Source organism: Toxotes jaculatrix, chromosome 18 (assembly GCF_017976425.1).
Source record: "Toxotes jaculatrix isolate fToxJac2 chromosome 18, fToxJac2.pri, whole genome shotgun sequence".
Taxonomy (NCBI): Eukaryota; Metazoa; Chordata; class Actinopteri; family Toxotidae; genus Toxotes; species Toxotes jaculatrix.
In genome coordinates, this window is record NC_054411.1 from 12,284,822 (window position 1) to 12,308,248 (window position 23,427).

Here is a 23,427-nt window from a genome sequence, read left to right on the forward strand (position 1 = left end):
TTTACATTTTTTTCTTGAAAAATTAGTTCAACAATTAATAACAGCCAATTAAGTGTAAATTATTGATTATCAAATAAAGCATGAAAATATGCAGACTCTGAACAACAAGAACGCAAATGAACCCTCCCAGCCGCCGTCGTGTCTCCGGCGCTTTCCTTGCTCCGTCAGTTTCTTGACTTTCCTTCCCACTCCTGCGCAGCTCTGGTCCCGGGTTCCTGCTGCCTCTCCCTCGCCTGTTTTCTGGTCAGCATGTCTGAGTACAATGCGGTACCACCGCCCGGCTCCGGAGCCCCTCTCGGCGGACAGGCAGCTCTTGGGAACGGGGCAGGAGGCATCAAGAAAGATGCGTTTGCGGACGCGGTGCAGCGGGCCCGGCAGGTGAGGGATGTGACAGGCAGCGGCATGTCTGGAGGGAGGGCTAGCTACCCAGTTAGCTTGAGGGCTAACGTCGCATAAACACGGGGCTTCATGTTTTGAATTCACATATTTGCCCGAGTGAACGGTGTCGTAATAGCAAAGTGAAGCTAATCACGCCCTGTCACTGTTATACCTTAACTAATATACTGTAGTAAACAAACCTACAGTGTGGACTGGGCGGCAGAGACAAAATCAAATAACTAATTCCCATGACAATGTCCTTATTTCAGCTCACTGGTTACCTCTGAGTCTATAAATTAGAGTACGTTTAAACTAACTGTGGAGGTGGTTATCTATAACTTAACTATTCTTCCTCCAAAAATTAAGGCAAAAAGAGGCATTGGAAGCATAATATGTACAGCATATATGTTTAATATGTACTGAATGCCAGTCAAGAACATAGTGGGCATTGTAGTATGCTGCTCAGTCCAGTGTGCACCTTATAGTATACATAATTATTAACATGTGCACATATTTCAATTATCACAGTGACTTTTACACTTGTGTTTCAGATTGCAGCAAAGATCGGAGGTGACGCTGGTCCTCCCATGAACAACAACACTGCATCAGATGGCTTTCCATTCCCTGCACAGAAACGACAGCTGGAGGATGCAGGTAGCAGAGACCACACTGCTTAACCACCTCTGTGTTGCATGATTGATTATGGCTTTAGATGGAGCAGATATTTTTGTGGAGTCCCACACACGCACCCAGCCACAATAGATAACTGTTGTTTCCTCACTTGACAGATGAACCAGAGAGCAAGAAACTGGCTGCACAGAGTGACTTGGATTCAGCTAAAGCACTGTGTGAGTTCATCCCGCAGAGTTATGCTGTTTACTTATTGGGTTGTGATTTTTTAAAAACTTTTTTTTGAGCTTCCAGTGTGTAATGTAGACTTCCCGTTGTACAGTATTCATGTTTCAGTAGTTTACCCCTTTACCCTTGTTTGTCTGCCCTTCTCCTCCTCTGTCTGTTTTCACATTCTCATCTCAGAGTTAATCAGTAATCCCTTGCTCTGTGTCCTCACTCTCTTTTTCTCTCTGTTGCTATCGCATTTCAGCCATTGGTGCACAGCTCGCTGCTCTTGCGCAACAAAGGTGAGAACTCATAGCTTTCAGTGGACTGTATAATAATTAGCCAATTTCAGCCTTTGTATCATGGCAGAGGAGAAGAACAACACTGTCGCAATAATACAGTTAGAAAGTCGATTACTACCTGACTTGTTGCCTCTTGCTCCCTCCCTTGTCTTTGTCCTCTTTTGCTGATGGTGCCAGGCCTGCCTCCACTACAGAGGAGTACAGTGTTCCAGACAGCATGGTGGGACTCAGTGAGTGCAGCATAACTCTGTTTTAACACATATAGGATCGATGCCACTCTGTTTCTTTGACATAAGATATGAGTAGAACCCACTTTAAACAGTGTGACCCACCAGACAACACACATCTTTCTCTCTCTTCTTCATCCCCAGTTATTGGTCGTGGAGGTGAACAGATCAATAAAATTCAACAGGAATCAGGCTGCAAGGTTCAGATTGCTCCAGGTACTGTCTGCACTTCTGTGGAGCCTAAACAGTAACCTAAAGTTTTTCATTTTACAATTTTAGTTTCCTTTTGTTGTTTCTGACGTACCCTGCCTGCGTGTGTCCAGACAGCGGAGGCCTTCCAGAGAGGAGCGTCTCTCTCACAGGCTCCCACGACTCCATACAGTAAGTTTTGGGTTTTATTTGAATATGCACATTATCATTTTATGTGGAAGTGTCAGAGATGGTCACTAATGATGGAACAGGTTGTCCTGTGAACTTGTGTACCCCAATCACAAAATTTGTCTGAAGTGGGGGCAGGAAAAACATTTTTAAATTGGTTACCTATAAAAAAAAACATGATGTAAAATAACATCAGTGTTTCTTGGTATTATATCAGCTGGCATCATGTTATTAAATGGATGTGGAGTAACTGGTCAGCTCTTCTCCGGCTAGGAAAGCCAAACTGCTGCTTGATGAGATAGTGTCACGAGGGAGGGGTACACCCCCATCTTCTTATCATGAGTCCACCAATGGCCAGAACGGCACGGTTCAAGAGATGATGATCCCAGCTGGCAAGGCTGGCCTGGTTATTGGCAAGGGAGGAGAGACCATCAAACAGCTGCAGGTGCATTGTATAACTGTTGGTTTTGCATTTTACACTCTTAACTGTAATTATCTTGACGGATGTGTACCCACTTTTACAGAGCTGTGTGTTTGTTTTATATTTATAGTATATATTATTATATTTAAAGAATTTAATAAGAAACACGAGGAAAAAAATCCTCCAGTTGTGTCAATAAAGGCGCACATAACCACAATGTTTGATTGTGTTGTACTCCAGGAGCGTGCAGGGGTGAAGATGATCCTGATCCAGGATGCTTCTCAGGGACCCAATGTTGACAAACCCCTGCGCATTATCGGAGATCCATACAAAGTCCAGGTACAGACACAAAATCGTCTTGTGATGTTAAAAATAGATGTGTGGTGCTGAGTTGCCATGAACTGTAATCACCACGCTTTGCTTTTCAGCAAGCCCAGGAAATGGTGCAGGAGATTCTGAGGGAGAGAGACCATGGCGGCTATGGCGAAAGGAATGACTTCGGTTCCCGAATGGGAGGAGGCATGGATGTGAGTTTGTGTGTGGGGGCAAGATTAGAAAATGGATCAGCTGTCTTCGAACCAAATCTAAGCTCATAAATACTTCTGTCTCCAACTCAGATCCCGGTACCACGACACTCAGTCGGTGTTGTCATTGGGCGTAACGGAGAGATGATCAAGAAAATCCAGAATGATGCTGGCGTTAGGATACAGTTCAAACAAGGTCGGACTCTGGGATGATTATGGTTGCAATTATTAAAAATTCCACATTTTGTTGATGTAACATTTTGCATGAACAGTACAAAACATTACAAAACATTACAAACAGCACAAAAGTCTTGTTACAAGTGTAACAAGGACAATAGTGGCACAACAACACCCAGTGACATGACTGTTTCTGTGTTGAACTGAGTGATTTTTGCCCACTAGGAGAAGGTAATAGAGTTGAGTGTTGGTTCTCAGTTCTGAACTATAAGATTAATTTGAATCAAAGTTAATATCAAAAATGTTGCTTAATGCAGACTTAAATCTTTCTCTCAGATGATGGGACCGGTCCAGATAAGATTGCCCACATCAGCGGTCCTCCTGACCGATGCGAGCATGCTGCCCAGATCATCAACGACTTGCTGCAGAGCATCAGGGTCAGGGAGGAGGGACAGGGGGTATGCATTTTCTCTCTCACACATGCATGAACAAACTAATAGAAATAGACCATAAAAAGTAGTTAAGTGTCATCTTAATCAGCTCTGGATACTAGTGAATGCATAGCAGCAGAATTGAGGCAGATTTTCTTCACTTTTAAGCTTCATAACATTTGGATAAGTAGATCTACACTCTTGTAATCATGAATGTTTCTCTCTCCTTCATCTACAGGGTCCCCCAGGTCCTCCAGGCATGCCTGCAGGTAACAGGGGCCGAGGTGGGGGACAAGGCGGTTGGGGTCCCCCCGGAGGGGAAATGACCTTCTCCATTCCTGCTCACAAGTGTGGGCTCGTGATTGGCCGGGGAGGAGAGAACGTCAAGTCCATCAACCAGCAGACAGGGGCGTTTGTGGAGATCTCTCGGCAGCCTCCCCCCAACGGAGACCCTAACTTCAAGCTATTCATCATCCGGGGCTCACCGCAGCAAATAGACCACGCCAAGCAGCTCATTGAAGAGAAGATTGAGGTACACAGCAGGCTTGTTTTTAGTCACAAGTCAGTTTTATGTAACTGATTATGTGAATGAAAAGCCATTTTGATTTATAGATAGATATGTACATTGACATAATGCTTTATTATGTCGTGTCCTCCAGGGTCCTCTGTGTCCTGTGGGCCCAGGGCCAGGTGGGCCAGGTCCTGCTGGTCCAATGGGTCCCTACAACCCCAACCCATACAACCCCGGACCGCCTGGGGCCCCTGGCCCACCACAGTGAGTAGCTACGACCAATGTGCTACTCTTTGTGTAGCTTTAGCCTTAAATATCACACATTTAAGCAGACTGTTAGATCATTTAAGATGAGGGGTCTCAAAAATAAGCCATTTCCTTTCTCCTCAGTGGTGGTCCTCCAGGTCCTCACCAGTACAATCCTCAGGGCTGGAGCAACACCTACCAGCAGTGGCAGCCCCAGGCACCCCACGACCCCAGTGAGTCACCTTTGAATTCACTGCCTCCCCTGGTTTTCAGGGATTAATGTTTATTTCTGTCCATTTTAGCACATTAAACACATCAACCCAACAACAGTACTTTCATCCCAGGCCATATGTTTGACTGTATACCCCTCCCAGTCTTTTCTGATGAGTAATGACATTTTTTTTTTCATAATTCTGGGAAGGTACACTGGAGTACTGATGGAATTGTTGTGATGAGATGCACTATCTGTACTTGAAGCAGTTCTGGCTAACCCTATCTCTGTTTCCCCCCTGGTCTCCAAGCCCGGTCTCCAGGCCAGTAGCAGGGGCTCACCCTCACCCTATGAGGACCTCACCCCCTCCACCCTGCATCTTTTCTAGGCAAGGCAGCAGCCAATGACCCTAACGCAGCCTGGGCGGCCTACTACGCTCAGTACTACCAGCAGCCGTCAGGGGCTGTGCCAGCCCAGTACCCTGCAAACCCAACTGGAGGTGCCCAAACATCCGGGGACCAGACCCAGCCCGCACAGACGCCGGGGGGCCAGCCAGACTACACCAAGGCGTGGGAGGAGTACTACAAGAAGATGGGTGAGACTGCCAAAGAACATCATAACTTTGCCTGCTGTTAACTAGCAAATGAAGGATTTTTTTTATAACCAGTGCTGAAATATTTTGCTTTTAGGGAGAGTAGTATGGATGTGGTACTCACCGATTTAATTCCTAAGGTGAACTTTTTCTGGTTAGTTTTAGTTCTGTATGATGCCATAAGCATGAACTTGGTTATGAGCTGAGTCATGTCTCTTTTGTTGGGTCACCTCCAGCCCAGGCAGGCGGCTCCGTCCCTGGGACAGCAGCTGCAGTCCCGGGAGCAGCAGGGGGAGCAGCATCCGCCACAACTGGAGGCCAGCCGGACTACAGCGCAGCCTGGGCGGAGTACTACAGGCAGCAGGCTGCATACTATGGACAGACAGGACAGGCTCCTGGCCAGCCAGCCGCTCCCCAGCAAGGACAGGTCGGTACAGAGGCTGCAGCCATACATTTCCATTTTATTTCTATTTGAAAGTCATACTCTTTACAATTTAGAGAACAAAGCTGACCTTTCAGTGGTTTCAACCGTTTGCATTTTAGACGCAGTGAGAGTTCACACAATAAGAGCAGAAGGTCTGATCATGGAGAGAATCAAGAAGACATGGTGAAGAGGACAACCCTGAACTCTGGGCCAGGATCTACGATGTTAAGTTTTATTTATTTTTATTTTTATTTTTTTTTCATTTGTTCTGAGTGGAAGTGAAATCCTTCCTCACCACCAAACATCACCTGGATACTTTTAAATAAAAATGTGAACTGAACAGACATTCTATTGCTTTGCTCCTGAGGGGAGGGACAAGACTGATGATCCCATCATGGCAGGTACAAAAAGCTTCTTGATGCCTCTACACATATTTATATATGCCACTATAAACAATGGAAGCCTTGAAATGCCAATAACATCTATCTCATCTTTCTTTTATTATTCTCTTAAGACATCTAAGTACCATTTTAAAGGCCTAACCGTCACATCTCAGTGTTATATTTACTGAATTGCACAGAGCTATTAGAACTATAATCATATTGTGTATCTGGTACAGGTAGTAAATCAGAAAAAATCCTTTTTAAAGATCATTTATTTTCTCAGTGTTTTGATTTTTTTTTTTTTAATTATCACATTTCCCTCTGGTGAGGCTTGCATGGTGTAAAGTTAGATTTTTTTTTCTTTAGCTTATGAATGTGTTCACCTGCAGTCCTTTGTATGAGTGACGGTTTTATAGTGTACAAGTAGAATTCTACAGCTGTGATTCATGCATGTGGGATGATTAATAACTGCTGAAGGTTGACAGAAGTAAATGGAAAAAAAAACAGCTAACAAAGAGCAGGGCCACCTGCAGAACAGCTTAAGTTGGCCTTGTACTGGTGACATGCAAGTCCTTAACTGTGTAATGATGTGAAAGTTTTCTCTAAGATGCAAAGCCATGAGTTGTATGAAGGATGAAGTGTGGAAATACATCAGATATTCACATAAGGATTTAAAGGTTTTTATTAAGATTTTTTACTGAATGATATTGGACTTTGTCTTGGTGTCCTCAAAGATTGAAAGACAAGTTTTTTTTGTTTTTTTTAAGTGCTCATAGGTTGCAGGAATTATGCGCCTTACATGAGGTTATGAATTCTTGTTTTGGCCTTGGATGCAAGTGGCTGATGTAGTGTGCTTGGTTCATGTTGCCACAGATTGAGATTTTTCTTTTTTGCCTCAGTTTGTTTTGCATTTTTATCACATGTCCATCAGCAGTTCATGCACCTCTTTTGCTTCTTCAAATGTCTATTCTAGGTTAAAATAAAAAACAAACAAAACACCGGCTTACTGTGGATGGAAGGCCGAAACGCAAAGAAAAAGATGCATTTTAAATGTGGCCAGCTTGGTGTTTAATATTGCTTGGAAAACTCTTATGAAGTGATTGTCAGAACTTATAAAACCAACAAGACTCCTAATGGGCCTTCACCTTGACGCAACTGCATATGTCTTTTTCTTATGTAGTGATTTGTGTAATGTGTGTAAGTGTAATGTTTTTCATGTGGAGGTTCTGTCACCCTCTGTAGTTCATATATCTGCAGGCCCCTCTACAATGGAAACATGTCTCATAAGGCTACATTTAAACCAGGCTGTGATTTTGTTTCGACTCAAGGCTGCATGTTATTGCTTTTTACTTTGGTTTTTATGGATGCCAACAAGACTCTGACGATCCTTCGCCTTCCCACAGTCACTGTTTGTGTGCAAAAGAATGAAATTTAGTCTTCCACTGTGTCTCACTTTAAGATATATTGTACATGTACATACATTTAGCAATATAAACGGCTGTTGGTTTTGACATACACAGATGTATCAGGTATGATTCTTGTAAGGCAGCTGTGAGCCTGCCTTTGGCAGCAGTGTTGATATTGTTAATAAATGACCACCAGCAGCAATACTCTGAATTAAAAAGGGGGCATATATCAATTACTTTAAAATGTGTGTTGAACATTTTGTTGTCTCGCACGTTCCCTTACAAATAGTGACGGAAACACAGTTGTGATAAATCACCACTAGATGTCATAATTATCTTTTTCAAAAGCTCGATCTCTTTTGAAAAAGATAACCGAAGGCATTCTCAGAAACCTGTGACTGTGTGCCCAGATTTAGGTTAACTTAAAATTGACAGTGTAATTGATCTGTTTGTGTTACCTGCACAAGCAAGCCAACATTTAGTTTCAAAGAAACATGACTGACGGTAAGGTTGGTTTCAGTTCCACTGTCATTTCTGGTACATTACATCAGAAGTGGTCACAGACAACTGCGTTTGTGTGACTGCCACCCAGGAAGATTAGAACTCTGACGGTTTTCCTGAGTGTGAGAAAATAAATCAACAGCAGTGCAATTTTAAAAATGTTTTAATTTATATCTTTAAAATTAAAAACATCTGAATTGCATTCTACCACCTCCAAAGGCACAGTCATACTTATAGCAGACCAAATTCATAAAACACTGCCACTGAACATCTTTTTTCTCAATTTGTTTTGTACATAAGAAACAATGCACTATAAAAAATGACTAAACATTTTTCTTACTGGGTAAACAATGGCCATTCTATATGCTGTAGATCATTAAAAGACTGGAGTGATAATGTACTCAGCTGTGGTAGCATTAGACTCCATATAAAGGATGATGTGCTGGTTTGAGGCTGGCAGTGCCCGCTGAAGACGTGCACTGCAGCTATTTAAAGACACTGTATTTAAAAATCCAAAAAATGACATGTCTGCAACAACTAATCTTGATGAACAGTGTTTAAGAATATGGATGTTTGAAGCAAAACAAAGCCATTGGCAGGAGGGCGGAAACGCAGTGAGATAAGGGAGATGAGCATTGGTGGAGGACTGTGCAGAAAGAGCCATGAGATCTCTCACCTCACACCAAATTCTCTGAACCACACTGAGTGGTGCGAGAAATCTGACACCTGCACCCCACCATAAAAAAAAACACCTAAAACATCAAAGGAAAGGAAAAACACTTGAAATTAACTCTCTCTGAGTTTTAAAGACAACAGTCAATATGTGCAAAGAGGCAGGGCCTTAGCCTGTTCGTGGAAAAGTCATCAGGTATGAAAGAGGATTGGTAACTGAACGTACAATCACAAATCAATAATGCACACAAAGGTTGCTTACAATGTGTGACAACACAGCACCATACACGGCACAAGAGGTTCACTTAGTGACAACAAAATTCAAAATAGTGGATAAATATACAGCAGAATATAAGTATATCACCGTTCTTACTCAGGCACAGTCCTCCTTAAAACATAGAGAGTTTAAAAACAACAGGATCTGGGATCAAAACAAACAGGTTTGGCACACATGGAAAAATATATTGAAATAAGGCAAGAAAATGATAAGTCAAAGGAAAATGAGGCAACAGAGGAACTTATTAGAAGGACAGGAATGAAGCACTTAGAACATAAATATATGACACATACAGTACCTCTCTCATGGAACCAGATGCTCAATAAATGAGAGAGGATTTTTTGCAGCAACTAATGGGAGCCCCTATTCCACAGCCGTAGCTTTATCTTTACAAGTGTGTGTGCAGCAGCTGCGACAGGCACTCCAAGAACACGACGTTTTCTTTACAGGCGAATACAGTCAAAGAAAATCTACACACGTCTCCCAAATCAAAAGAAAGAAAAAAACAAACTGAATGCCTTAGAAAATATCTACAGAAAACACTTTGCATGACTCACAACCACACAACCAGACACACACGTTAACACACACCATCATAGAGAAGCAATGTTCAGTCAGCCTCCAGAAGTAACAGCAGAACGGTATGACCCCTGTGCTCATAGAAGCAGGCAGAAAACACACACACACGACAAACCCACCCAAAATCCCAACTGCCTGCTGGAACCTTCTGAATGAATTAGTAATAACTAAATTCAGCTATCAAAAGGTCCACTCCCTCGCCCCTCCCCCCCTCCTGTAGAAGTTAGCTTAGCACACACACATCACAGTACTTTCAAGATCACTTTGATTGAGTGGGCATAAGTTTCTCAGCGAGGCTACAGGTTACAATGCAATGAGAGGAAAAAAAAAACATGCCCGGCTTTAGTTCAATTTTACAGAATCCATACAACTGAACAGAGTCTGGTTTTTGAAGCCACATCCTATTGCAATGCCAGTGATTTTCTATTGAATCAGTGGTGCCAACAGGTGGTTGTGCCATCCAGGCAGCAGCAGTTACTGAATGAGATACCGTGTGTTGTGATTGTGTGTGTGTGTGTGTGTTTGTGTGCGTAAACAAGTGGGACACTTACAGTATGCAGCAAGAGTGTGCACACACATTTACAAGATCTATATACATGTATCAAGGTTATAAATTAGTGTTCTTTGTACATTTATGCGTGTTTGTACGACCAATATAATCAACCCAGCAGTGTTACTCTGTGGTTAGTTGTCAGCTGAGCCAGTGCTGAACAGGACTCTCTGGTCAGTTCTGGCCAGCTTGGCTGGTGGCTCCAGAGACTCCTCTCCTAGCACGGCCCCATCTGAGGGAAGGGACAGCTCCTGACCTTCCTCATCGCTCTCCTCCTCCTCCTCCTCTTCCTCCTCTGTCATAGACAAGGGTAAAAGGCAGGGGTTACCAACCATGCTTGGGACAGGACTGTAGATAGTCTGAGATCCAGCTGAAACACGATGTAGATTGGAAGTACCTTTGTCAGGATCCATCTGGTTCAGACCCCGACCTAAACTGGCAAACTAAAGGTAATAAGGTAAGAAGAATGGTGTCAGTACTGTGAAGATGGCTGACATTATTTATTTTATTTTTGTGTGTGTGATGGTACCTCTCCCATTACAGCAATGGGGGTCTCTCCTTTAGCCTGGGCCACTCTATGCTCTATCAGGTAGTACATGTACTCGTCATACAGCAGGCGGATCAGATGAAAAGAACCAAAACTGGCTGCACTGCGCAGGGTCAGGTCTCTGATTACCATGGAACTGGAGAGCAGAGATGGCGGGAATGAAGAAACAGCTACATATGTATTCTGCAACTATTATGTCTAACCACGAACAGGAAGTGTTTCTCAACAGCTCGCTGTGAGAAAGTCTGCTCTTGGCTAATTTCTGTTTTCTATGTTAGTCACTTGTTTACCTCAAATCCCTTATTTCAGCTGAAAATGTGCAACTAAGCAGATGCTAAAAATTAATTTGGCTATTTTTTTTTTACTAGTGCTGCAACTTATGACTTTTTTAGTATTGATTAGTATTGATTAAACACTGGCTCCCTCAACCTTATATTTCTTACTAACCTGGACACACAGTGAACGAGAGAAGACTCACAAACTGCTTGGCCCTAACGTTTCAGTCCCATTTTAACATGTAAATAACCCTCCAACTTCTCTCCCATCACACCTGTAAAAGGACCACTTGAGCAGGAAGAGCTTAGCAGCCTTAGGGAAGGCAGGGCTGTGCTGGTATGGCTTTAGGACCTGGGAGACCACACCATCCAGCCACGCAGCCCACTGCTCCAGGGAGTTCTGCTGCTGAAGGGTCAGCTTGAAGTCCTGCTCCAGCCGCTGGACAACGCGGTCTTCACACCGGCACACCCATGAAGCCTGCTCCTGCAAATGGCAAACCAGATGAGGAAAATGTGTCAGTAAGAGGCACTCTTACCTTGCTATACTTGTGTCAGTAGAAGTGCATCTTGCATATGCACTAAGCACTAAAATCAAGGCCTGTATCAACCACAAACGCTGAAATTCATGTGAGGTGTCATGAATGCTGCCAGCCCGCAGCATTCAGAGGCTAAGCCAACCTGGACGTTCGCGAAGTCGACACGGTTGAGGTCAGAGAGCATCTGGTTGATCTGAGCCGTGTTCTGGAGGACAGCTCGGGCAGCCTGGGCGAGGTGGTTCAGACTGGTGTAGCGACGCAGTGTCTGGGCAAATGCATTGGCTGAAGTTACCTGAGAGAGCACAAGGAGGAATATGACAGTTCAGACATAAAAAATATACATGCTCTCATAAAATGATAGGCAAACATAGAAATATCTCTACAAATAACCTAATGTAACAGTTTTCTTGGGACTAAGTTGGTTACTTAGGCCTTAAAGAGTAGAAGGGGCATGTGGGAAAGGCATGTCACTGATTATGTGTTATAAGCCTATATTTACAACATGACTCTGTGTCTTCATTTAGGCACATAACTTTGTCAGGATCAGTAATCTTTGTAAAGTGGCCCATTTTGGCATTTACACTGAGAAAATGTCATGACTTACTTAGAAATGATGCTGCAATTATATTGTAAAAGTATGTCTTCGTAACAGCTGATCTTACAGACCTAAAGTAGCTTGCTACAGGGCTCAGAAAACAAACAACAAACATCTTCCATCATCTGCAAGCTACTACTGCAAGGGGAGTGTACCTTGATGCGGACCATTTCCTCCGGGATGTTCATCATGGCATTAGTCAGCCAGCTCTCCAGACTCTTGGCAAAATTGCGGATGGCTTGAGTTAAGGCACCTGTGGACAGGAGGAAGTAGGGACAAAAAAATTATATTAGACATTTCAGAGTAAGTTTCTGTTTTCTTATTCCTTGAGAATGTGCCAGGATAAATGATTATCAAAGACCTGGTTGACACAGATAATTCTTTGGTGGACAAACATTTGCTGTCCATGTATTGTTTTCGCACAGCTGGATTTCCATTGTCATTCCAATGCAGGGGGGATTTAAGGAAAACAGCTTCCTCACAGTAGTCTACAAACTAAATTTAAAGTCTTACTAAAATTGAAACTGAAATAAAAACAAGTCTCACTGCCAGTAAGTCAGCTTACAGAGAACAATGGGCACACAATGAGGAAAAACTCTGCTTTGTGCTGTTACAGAGCCAGTGAATAAGTTCCAATTTTTCAATGAAAAAAACAAAATTCTTTGTACGTGTGAAATGTCAGGTTCACTCCTGTTCTCTCATTCTGAATAGTTCCAGCTGACTCTAAGGTTTAAGAAGAGCCCTCATTTGGATATTTGTATTGGCATATATAGTAGGTATGTACGTATGTGCTTTAATGTCAACTGGAAGCTAAACAGTCAAAATTTAAATCAGATTTTTTTCTGTGGCGTCACTTTTGATGCTTGGAGGTCAAGGTGTTTCACTGCATATTCATACTTATTTTGGGGTCTTACTGGGGATGGGCCTGAGGACATCAGGGATGAGGATCTCCACCAGGCCCTGGTACAGGCTGTTGTCGCAGTCACGGCTCCAGCGCAGCACTGGCTCATACTTGCACAGCAACACCAGGCAGGACTTAGGGAGACGCTTCTCTGACTCGTCATGACTGTCAAGACGTGCACAGTTTGTATGAAAACAGAACTGCTGTTGCAAAAGGAGAACAGAAAGGACAGAAAGTGAATTCTGTGAATTTGATTTTAAGACCTAATCACTCACACAGCCAACGTGGCATCTCCGGCCTGACTCTGGCTAAACCTCCAGAAGGTCTTCCACAGTGTCTCCACCAGGGTAAACTGCAGATTGACCATCACATCCAGTATGGCCTGAAAGAACACAGAGAAAACATCTCATGCATTACTGACTGATAATGAATGAATGAGCACATACAGATTACTGGACTGAACTCACACAATGTGAGGAAAATGAGAACATTACATTTTTGTGGACTTTACCCTACCCCTACCCCTATATAAGTTACAGTTGGTTTACTTTCATTCAGATTAGTTCTCCACTGACCCAGTGATAACTGGATAGAAAAGTCAACCTCAGAGGGTGCCTGGCAGCTAACCAGTCTCCTGTCAATCAGTTACCTCACAGTGTTCTCTGTACAGCAGCTGAAAGCTCTTAATGTGCTCCAGCTCAATGCCCTCTGGCAGAGACTTCCCCTGGAGGTCGATGTCCGGGAACTCCGGGAGAGCCCTGGATGCATCTGAAATACACACAAGAAAACTGGATACTCAGAGAGACATCATCAACTACATAACATTGTATTAAATGTATGTGTGTTGTGTCTTCACAATAATACTGTGCCATCATACCATTAGACTCATATAGCTTCTTTTTGCCAAATCCTTAAACATCACTTTAATACATGTAGGTATTTGTTCACTGTTCACTGAACTCACCTAGGAACTGCTGGTACTGTTGAACCTGGGTGCTGATGTCCACATGCCCTGACCCCTGCTGCTGTTGCTGCTGCTGGCCTGCTCCTGATGCTGTGCCATTGGTCATTCCTTCCACTTTATGCACAGGCTTCAACCTGGTGGGAACAAGGATAATGTACATAAGACATCCTACTCAAAACATTCATGTCTAGACAAGATGATGAATAATAAAGTGAAAGGAAATGGCAATTCTATCTTATCATATGACAGAATGTTAAAAAAAACATATACACAGCTGAGACATAGCATATAACATATAACATGGAAAACAGAGGAACGGTTACAGTAATGTAATCAGTGTTTTAGTGTGTGTAGGGACATTTATGTGTGTACCTCTGTTTTTGTGAGAAGGGCTGCTGCCTCATGGCCAGATGTTGCTGGTCTTCCATCAGACGGAGAAGAGATGAGCCTGCCTTGATCCTCAGCCCATAGTAGTGGTATTTAGAATTACCCCTGTCAAAAACAGATGAAAAGTGTTTTTACATGAAACTGGACCTCCCATATTAAGTGTCTGGAGGAAAAAACAAAAGGGATGTGAGAGGAAAGAGTTGATGGTGTCCATTTAAACCTGCAGTAATTTCCCCCAAAGCCACACATTTTCATTCCAGACTGATTTAAAAATGGATAATTTTGATTTCATAAAATACAATAATCAAACATACCATATTGTTAATGGTTAAGTTAAATTAAACTCATATAACCAAACATTTCTAAAAAGTAAAAAAAAAACACTTCCTCACTCTCCCTTCCTTTGTCTAACTCACTCACCCACACACATGCTGTCTGTCTTCATCTCTACCCACATGTCTTCCTACACTAGGTGAACAGTTTGCAACGCTCCAAAGAGCTCTGCAGATTTTCATAGACAAATCTCCCTTGTTCCCCTGTAGGGAATCTTTGCATTTGTCCACTGGTTGAGATCTACATGCATATGGATTATATGCATCCAGTGTGTCTGTTAAATGAATTGTATGGCATTTAGCTCTATGCTGCTGACGTGCATCACTGTGGTAGGAAGACCAGAGAGAGGAGAGAAAGTGCTGCCTCTGCACTTTTCTCTCTCTGTTGATATTTAAAACTTTGATCATAAACAAGCATGTCAGTGGAAACAAATTAGGCAGAAAAATAAATTTAAAATTTAGCACATTAGTAAGGGTGTCAGGGAACTTGTGTACAAAAAGGGGTAGAGATGGGTTCTGTGTATATGCTCTATCATATTTTCTGTAACTGAGTTTGGGTATGTGATGACCAATCTTACCGTGTGCCCAGGCGTCGTGTGCGTAGTCCCATGAACACAGATCTAATGAGTTTCCCGAAAGAGGCAGCATTAACAGGCTCTAGTTTCTGCTCCTGGCAGTGCAGCAAATAGTGGCAGTAGAGGGTGGAACGTGGCAGACTCACTCCTTCTGCTGTCTCATAGTTGTCCAGCAACCACTGTACCTGACACGCAGGCAATGAAAAAGAGAAAATAGCTGGTGCAATTAGCAAAGCCAATAGACACAAACAGAAAAACACACCTCAATATATGTACACACATACATATGAGCACTTAATTGCAAACACAATACATACATTTTCTCACTATACAGTACATGCACACACATTTTTCTAATCAGTAAATTATACAAACACCCACACACACAAAAAAAATTTCATTCACGTCTACAGTTTGTCAATCAGGAATGAAAACACAAATACATTTGTTTGCGTGCCGTGGCATACAACTTTGGTATGCAATGAATTAATGACCTGAAATACTGATGGAATGTTTGCCAAACATAGGCTGTTTACCATTATCATATGTGATTCAATATGATGAATTTGGGATGAACAATATAATGTTGGGCATTTCAGGCAAATTAAAAATGCCCCTCGTCACATGCACGGTAATGATATGAAAATGATGAGGTCATGGTTTTGTTTTCTATGAGGAGGAAATCACAGTTAAAAATTCTCTGTTACAACAAAAATTATTATGATCAATAGCAGTATAGTGTTACAGCACCCCACAGCTCACATTTTCTGGCCCCAATGAGAATCTCCACATTTTTAATTGTGCTTTCCACTTGACAAAACTCAACTATGACGTCATCAGTGTGCGCCATCAAAGGGTTGTGTGGATGAGAACAAAACGAGAAGAAATTCCTGCGCTTGGCGCCTCTGCATACCTTCTTGTCTGCCGACGGCACGCTACTCTCCTCGCCCTCTGTAATACTCACAGTGGCTGGAGAGGCGCGGGCGGTGTGAGAGTAGTTCTGACTGTTGCCAGCTGCCCCTCCACTGCTGCTGCCCAGCATGTAACCCCCCTGGATCACATAGCTGCCTGCTGCGCCACCGTTGGTGCCTGCCCCATCCCCTGCCCCGTTGGTGGTGCCACCCGTGGTCACTACTGTGGCTCCTCCCCCTGCTGCACTGGTGGGCTGGGCCACAAACATGGATACACCCCCTGTAGTGCCAGCAGTTACTGAGACGGTCAGAGGTGTGCCAGGGGTAGAAGCCTGTGAGCCTGATGTTGGCTGACCTTCATAATACTGGGTAGCTGTGGTCTGGGTGTACAAGGGTGTATCAGTGTAAGGAAAGGCGCTGGAGCGACTAGATAAGAGACAGAAAATGATGCATTAGACAATTTGACTTTAAAAGCACAACAGCTCTGTCTGAACATGCGCAAATGATAGACAGTTTAATTCTAACATTGTGCTTGTGGTGTAGTTGGTGTCTGCTCCTTCCACATACTGCACTTGATTGGTGTACACATGTTGGACTGGCACTGGTGTGAGCTGCTGCTGGACCTAAGGAGCAAGCACACACACAAATCCAATAAATCCTTGCTCGTCTATTTAGCTTGTATTAACTGTATCATCATCTGAGAATCCTAACAGCTTTCACGTACAGTTCCTTTACCATTCTAACTTAAAATGGAAAATTTCTTAGTTTCAGGCAGATTCTGTTTCCTTCTTCCCTTGTGTCCCTAACCTACTTGGGAAGTGGTAGTTGGAGCCTGCAGTGGTGGCTGATCTGGGCCTGAGCTGGTGACTGCAGGATGGACTCCTGTCTCTTTCTCCCCACACATAGATAGCAGGTACAGTGAGTGGTAATACTGATGGAGATCCAAGGGGAGGCAAAGGGTCAGGCACTGTGGCTGTTCTATCTCATCACGCACGTGCCATTCTTCTAGATTCTTATCCCTGACTAATGCTGTCACCTCTGTGGCGGGGGCGAGCTGGAAACCGGCAGAGATAGGTTCAACTACAGATCTGATTAGTTGACTAATGTCAAACCAAAATGTGCAGGCGTTGTAAAGTTTTTGATGTGTCAAATTTAACATGTAATCCCATTTTGAGATGGAAACTGTGATGACCTGGGTGTTTGTTTGTATTCCAAAAATGTTTTGTACTCAGACATCATACTTGACCAGTTCAATAATAAACTGTGTTAGTGGGTGTAGTTAACTTACCTCCTGACTGATATGAACAGGCTGTAGACTGGTGACACTGAGCTGGGTTCCTGGCTCAGTCTTGGCTATCTGAGAGGTGGCCTGCACCACGGACCTCTGCTGAGATAAAGACACTATATAGTTTTAAGAATCAAGGAAAAATAATTTCATGTTGTGTGTGTGAGTGTGTTTGTGTGAGTGTATTTTACCTGTTGAGCTGTCTGTACCTGCTGAACAACTTGTGTGGGAACTCCTGTCTGCACCACAGCTGGAGGGGGACTTGAGTCCGACACACTGTCACTTGAGTGAAGGGAGCCCTCTGAAGATCAAAGTCACATGTTAAAGTTGTTAACACCAAACTCAGAACAACAAATAATGTTTTGAGGCATTTAACGTGTTTAGTTGAACATGTAAAAGTAATTTAATTAGTTACACAATTACAATCCAGAAAACATTTGAAGTATCTTAACCGATTTCCCCAAATTTTAATAAAGTCAAGACATTACTTTTTAAAATAAATAGGTTTGTTTACAAAATGTTTGAAAAATAATTAGAAACATTTATAAGACACAAGTTCAGAAACTCCAGTTTTATGAGAAGTAACCACTAAAATATGGATTTATTAAGTAAAACACTACCTGTGCGCATGTATAATTGCAAAGCTCTAAACCAGCTTGGTCTATGTTAGAGTCGAAGGTATATACAGTTTTTGATGTTCAGCCTTTACCTGTGACTGTGACAACAATGTATTGAGGAGTGCTCTGAGCATTTCCAGACTGTGTGGGGGAGCCCTGGATCTCTGCAGTCACATACTGAGTCTGAGCTGGCTGGGTCTGTGAGGTGGACTGGGCTTGACTACCAGCTGCAGGCTTCTGAGTGGTGATGGAAGTGGCTTGTTCAGTGGTAGTAGTTTGGCCTGTGGGCGTGACAACTGTTGCAGTAGCCACAGTAGTCTGGATCTCAGCCAGAAACTGAGGGGCAGTTGCAGGGGTGGAGCTGGCATCAGATTGCCCTGGTGTGACGGTAACACCAGCTCCCTGGGGTTGAGCTGCCGGCTGGATCTCACCTACGTAGCCTGAGGTGGCCATTACAAGAGCTGGAAATCACCCTTGGAAAAAGAAAAAAGGGACTAGTTAAATATCTCTAGTAAACATTAGGAAACACAGGGCTCTGAATTGGTCAAGCCAAGATTCAGCCTGATAAATATACAGAAGCTGTTTGTTTCCAGGTTCTATTTGGTTAGAATACCCTAATGTCATTTGAGCTTTCAAGCTGCTGTACAATCATTCAGACAGAGATGGGCAGGGGATGGGGGGGGGGGGGGGGGGGGGGACGACACAATACTCCATTTTGGAGAATGAAGCAAAATAAAAATGTAATGTAATGAGTCACAGCTAATAGTAAAATATGACCTTTAAAAAGTGTAACTAGTAGAAGTTTTTCATTAAAGTTTTGAAGTAAGGATTTGTAAGTGGAAGTGGAAGTGGAAAGTGGAAAATAGTGATCAACCCCCCACAACCTCTCCACTTTTTGAGTAAGAGTTCTGAAAGTACTACTGTGGCTGACCTGTTGGTGGTGCAGCTAATGTGTGGGGGAGGAACATTGACGGGAACAAGCATTTCGGTGTCTCATTACCTGTAATGTGACCGCTCAACTTATGGCCTTTCACATACACAGTTATGTCTGTGCCGCATGTTGGAAAAATCCCCACCACATTGCGTTAATACTGCAGTGCATTCTGTTGTTGTGCTTTATGGCACGCGTGTCTATGAAGATATAACATGTACACCTTGATACTAACTTATAAACTTTGTGCATCTCTGTTAAATCGACAAAAAGATAGGACAGCGGGAAATGGTTCATTATGGTTTCAAAATCCAATGTGTTTGTGGGTTTTTGCTCTTTACGTTAATGGTCAACAAGAGATCTCATTACAACGTTAGGTTGCTCATAAACAGGTTAAACTAAACTCAGACCAGCAAAGCACCTGCAAAACGCCCTTGTTTGCCACGCCCCTTGGATATTAAATGTCCGCCACCTGCCCCAGTCTTCTCAACTTTCCATTATGGAGAGAAAGACGTTTCAGTTGCCAAAAATTGTTCCAGCTGTGCCCCTACCTCACCACTAACCCACAACCTGTCCGAGTACTTACACTTTTAGCATGACTATCTCTATTTGGCCTCCCTTATGGGCAGTTAACGTTATGTACCCAGACACTTGGTTTTGTGTTGACTCGGCTACTGGAAAAAAAGCATCATGTGTTGAACCGCCATAAACCGCTCGTAAAATACCATTAATAAGACGGGTGTCCGTTGCCGATAACTCGTTCCATTGGTTGTAAGCGGTTGAGAGCACAAGCCTGTCGTGACATAACTGATGCTAGCGATCTAGCAAGGGAACATGGGCAGCAAGCTAACTGGTCTCTACAACAACCGCCATTTTGTACCTTTTGCATTTGACATCGCCATAACAACGGCCTGCTTGAGTTTGCATCTGTGGCTGCGTCGTCATGGCAGGCACAATTCACTGTCACTCGGATGAGAAGCGAGCACAAACTACCCCGTTCAAGAAACGGACTCGACTGATTATCAGTACGACGGCTAGCTTGCAGGCTAAACTCAGCTAACACAGGCAGGCAGATGCCTGTTATGGCTACTGAAACAACAAGGGGAAAAAAGCAATAGCACAATTCAGCTGAATCATTAATGGACATAAAATATTTCCTATATGATAAGAGCTTCACCTCTGGTTCCACGTGTGTATTTCCCACCGGTAAAATGTCTTCTTTTATTTTTATGGCGGATTCAGTTGTTGTTGTTGTTGATTCTCGTTGCTGGGTTCTTGTCGCCAGGGCTACCGTGGCTATGGCGCTTCGTCCTCACCAGGGCAACTGTTGCTACCCACCCGCTCCCTTCCCTCCCCCTTCGTTGCTCTGATTGGCTGAGCTCTACCAAATTGTCTTAAAGTCACACGGACTGAAAAATTTTACTACAAAGCCTTCCACGCCCATTTGTGGAAAATCCCTGTCTATCATAGACACACAATTGTTACACCTGAGGTGGATGCTGTGCAAAAGTGATAATTCTGCTGGGTTACACTGATACAAAGCTCATTCCGTGAATGGCCTCAGGGTCCAACTGTTTGACTTATCTGAAAAAAACGAATGATAATGTTCTAATAGTGTTCTAATGTCATCACTTTTGTAAAACATTATGGGATAAAATACAATATATCTGATTTAAAAAATCATGTCTGTTGTCTCATTACTGCATAACTGTGGTAAAAAAAAGTGTGAACAGCCCAGTTATCAGCTGCTTCTAGCCCTGGATAGCTAACTGGCAAACCCAGTCACTTTTTATGGTCATGCAGCCATTATTCTACAGAATATATACATGCTAACACCTGCTGTGTACTGAAACTCAAAAGTAATTTGTAAAATTATGTTATAAATAAAAACAAGTGATGCAGTATGTTGGACCAAATAATTGGCCATGAAACACACATTTATAAAAAGTATGGTCCATAGCATTTTGATATTGTCCCCATGACCTCTACAGGTCAGTTCTATGACACTGTGTTAATGAGTGTCATGGTGGACACCCTCCTAAAATGCCATTTTGTTTGCTTGTTATTGTCACATTAATTATAAATTCATCATCCCCATTGTAATTTCCTAAACGAGTGACCTTTGGCTATGTGGATACACAGATAAAAATGTTTTATTATAGTGTGACTCATAATAAGATTTCTATGTTATCTGACTTTGAAAATGTCACTGGTCCTGTCTCTGTCCTCCCAGTTCACCTTTTGGCAAAAGGATGACAGAATAAGCAATTTTCAAGAGAAATGGAAAATGATATATGTGGAAGTTATACAGGGTCATGTGTGGAATAAAAATGGCAAAGCTGATGTAAATAATTATGATATCAGTCACAATGGCCGTCAGTGTTTTTTTTTTTTTTTTTGGTATCATTTTTATTTTTGAAAGAATTTACCTTTCACCATGCACCTCTTCTTTTAGGACTAATTTTTTCCTTGTAAGCTACTCACTGTGCCAGCAGATGGTATCAGCTGGCAACTTGAAGACTCCTTTATTTGGCTCATAAAGTATCCATGCATCTTACACAACAACGTATGGCATGAGTAGAGGCCAAAAAAACATAATAGCTAGTGATTTAGCAATTTGTGGTGCATCAGTATAGCACTATAATAGAGAATTTACATACCTACAAAGTTATGTCTCCCCATGGGAAACACACAAATGAACAGAGAATTGCAATTGGTCAGTATTCTAAAAGTTTAATTCCTTCTCATTGTGTCATGTCATTTGCCTTTGTCTGACATATTTAACCTGAGGTCATTATATTGAGGAACATGGAACATGCTAAAAGTGCTTCACATGCTGAAACACTATTAGATCATAGAGGCTTCTGACATATCAGTTAATTATGCCACCTTTGGTCTGCTTTTTGTCTCCATAAAGGTCTCTGACTTTATCTGTCTTTCGAATCTATTCTTCTCTCAGAGAAGGCCTGCGTGCGCAAGTATGTACATCTCCCATGCAGGGCTCCAAACCCCTTTATAAACCACGCCTGGGCCAACTAAAACGGCATAGCTCTTACAAACAGGGAGACAGAAAGCTGACTGCTGCTCAAAGCAAAGATTCTACTGTCATTTTAACTATTTCTTGCATACTTAATTTCCTTGGGGTACAATGTGGAAAGCTGTGGTGCTGGCTGTGTGCCTGCTGGTGGCTGGGGTTCAGCCCATGGAGGACCCTACATATGGGGTGAAGCTCTGTGGTCGTGAATTCATCCGGGCGGTCATCTTTACTTGCGGGGGCTCACGATGGAGAAGGTCACTCAGGAGTGCAGGTGAGACTGAAGGCGCTACATCTTTACCATTACTAACATTGTAATGTTTTTATCTACATCTGTTATTTCCATGTTTTAATATGTTCAATATGTTAATTGTATGTCCACAATGATGTTTTTGTCATTACTTTCTTCTAACGCATTTGTGAATGGGTGTATTTTTGCAAGTATATGTTAGTGATAATTTCAGTGGAGGCACAAGGAAATCACATGCAATTTTAAATTCAAAATGTTGTTTGGTAGGATTGGCCTAATCAGTGTTTTTGGACCATCTATACTAAAATCAAGGAGAATGTACAATACTATAATGAAATATACTGAGCTATACTATATTTAACTCCCTCAAAATTTAATTTGAGCCTTTGATCCTGGAAAAAAAAAATCTCATGTTACATTCTGTTGGTTACAAACCAGTACAGCAAACGTATTCTCTAATGCTTTTCATTTGTCTGTTACTGTAGCAGAGGATCCATTTAACTCCCATCAGGATGAGTCCTCAGAGGACTTGAGTCAAAATTTGGTGGTGGAGAGTCTTCTCCAAAGGAACAGAGATCTAAGCTTCACATCTAGAGACAACCAGGAGGGAGCGTTCAGCAGGCCAACCCGCTCTTTCATCACCGAGGAGATACTGGAAGCCTTGCGCAAGGCTGACCGCAAGGGCCGGGATGTGGTGGTGGGTCTGTCCAATGCCTGCTGCAAGTGGGGCTGCAGCAAGAGTGAGATCAGCTCCCTTTGCTGAGAGTCAGCCTTCACCCTTTGAGTGAATACACTGGCAGGCAGATGATATTAATACACAAACACACACACACACACACACACACACACACACACACACACACACACACACACACATTTTTTCCCCCAATTCTCACAAATCTTAGGTCATTTTGAATCATTTTATATCCAGTGTCTTTCAGTTAAACCATTATATGATCTGTTTGAAATGTTTTATATCTTAGTGTCTGTGAAGTGTATGGAAAGGGCTGCCTTGTGCTCAAGATGTTAATATATTTCTGTTAACAAAATGCATTCCAGGCTTTGTAATGAACAGCCTGAAGTATTCAATCCTTAACCAACCAAGTTCTGTCCTCCCCAACCACTGTCACACATAGAATAATATATATATATATATTTATTTATTTTTTTGTTTATTTTTGCATTACCATCTGAATTCTAAATTGTTTGCCTGAGATGTCAACGGGAATAAAATGCTTTGTTAAGATCACTGGTCATGTC

The 23,427-nt window shown here is 42.6% G+C and overlaps 3 protein-coding genes across 10 annotated transcripts; 2 read left to right on the forward strand and 1 right to left on the reverse strand.

Moving 5' to 3' along the window:
• The first annotated feature begins 173 nt into the window (after positions 1-173).
• On the forward strand, positions 174-5,919 carry LOC121198124 (far upstream element-binding protein 2-like). Of its 3 annotated transcripts, none has more exons than XM_041062010.1 (18): positions 174-378; positions 930-1,032; positions 1,167-1,226; positions 1,481-1,517; positions 1,695-1,747; positions 1,889-1,960; positions 2,068-2,125; positions 2,381-2,567; positions 2,784-2,882; positions 2,972-3,070; positions 3,161-3,263; positions 3,581-3,702; positions 3,914-4,207; positions 4,335-4,450; positions 4,577-4,665; positions 5,032-5,238; positions 5,472-5,662; positions 5,779-5,919. In XM_041062010.1, exons 1-18 carry the CDS (start codon positions 250-252, stop codon positions 5,785-5,787), a joined length of 2,028 nt encoding a protein of 675 aa, XP_040917944.1. In that variant the 5' UTR covers positions 174-249; the 3' UTR covers positions 5,788-5,919. The 3 variants fall into 3 exon arrangements, with proteins under 3 accessions (XP_040917944.1, XP_040917945.1, XP_040917946.1); XM_041062011.1 differs by having other exon boundaries at positions 2,396-2,567; XM_041062012.1 differs by lacking the exons at positions 5,472-5,662; positions 5,779-5,919 and having other exon boundaries at positions 4,954-5,170.
• A 1,827-nt stretch (positions 5,920-7,746) lies between these two features.
• Positions 7,747-20,168, reverse strand: rfx1a (regulatory factor X, 1a (influences HLA class II expression)). 6 transcript variants are annotated; one of them, XM_041062008.1, is made up of 18 exons: positions 20,061-20,168; positions 18,131-18,425; positions 17,527-17,636; positions 17,339-17,437; positions 16,576-16,673; positions 16,053-16,476; positions 15,143-15,324; positions 14,218-14,337; positions 13,846-13,979; positions 13,531-13,649; positions 13,157-13,263; positions 12,895-13,046; positions 12,136-12,233; positions 11,528-11,677; positions 11,125-11,333; positions 10,557-10,710; positions 10,425-10,470; positions 7,747-10,322 (listed from the first exon to the last, which is right to left on the reverse strand). In XM_041062008.1, the coding sequence occupies exons 2-18, from the start codon at positions 18,318-18,320 to the stop codon at positions 10,162-10,164; spliced, it is 2,553 nt and encodes an 850-aa protein (XP_040917942.1). In that variant the 5' UTR covers positions 18,321-18,425; positions 20,061-20,168; the 3' UTR covers positions 7,747-10,161. The 6 variants fall into 6 exon arrangements, with proteins under 6 accessions (XP_040917942.1, XP_040917940.1, XP_040917943.1 ...); XM_041062006.1 differs by having other exon boundaries at positions 17,339-17,434; positions 17,545-17,636; positions 18,045-18,425; XM_041062009.1 differs by having other exon boundaries at positions 16,104-16,476; positions 17,339-17,434; positions 18,045-18,425.
• A 1,863-nt stretch (positions 20,169-22,031) lies between these two features.
• On the forward strand, positions 22,032-22,930 carry rln3a (relaxin 3a). The gene is made up of 2 exons (XM_041063060.1): positions 22,032-22,191; positions 22,653-22,930. The coding sequence occupies exons 1-2, from the start codon at positions 22,032-22,034 to the stop codon at positions 22,928-22,930; spliced, it is 438 nt and encodes a 145-aa protein (XP_040918994.1).
• Positions 22,931-23,427: the final 497 nt, after the last annotated feature.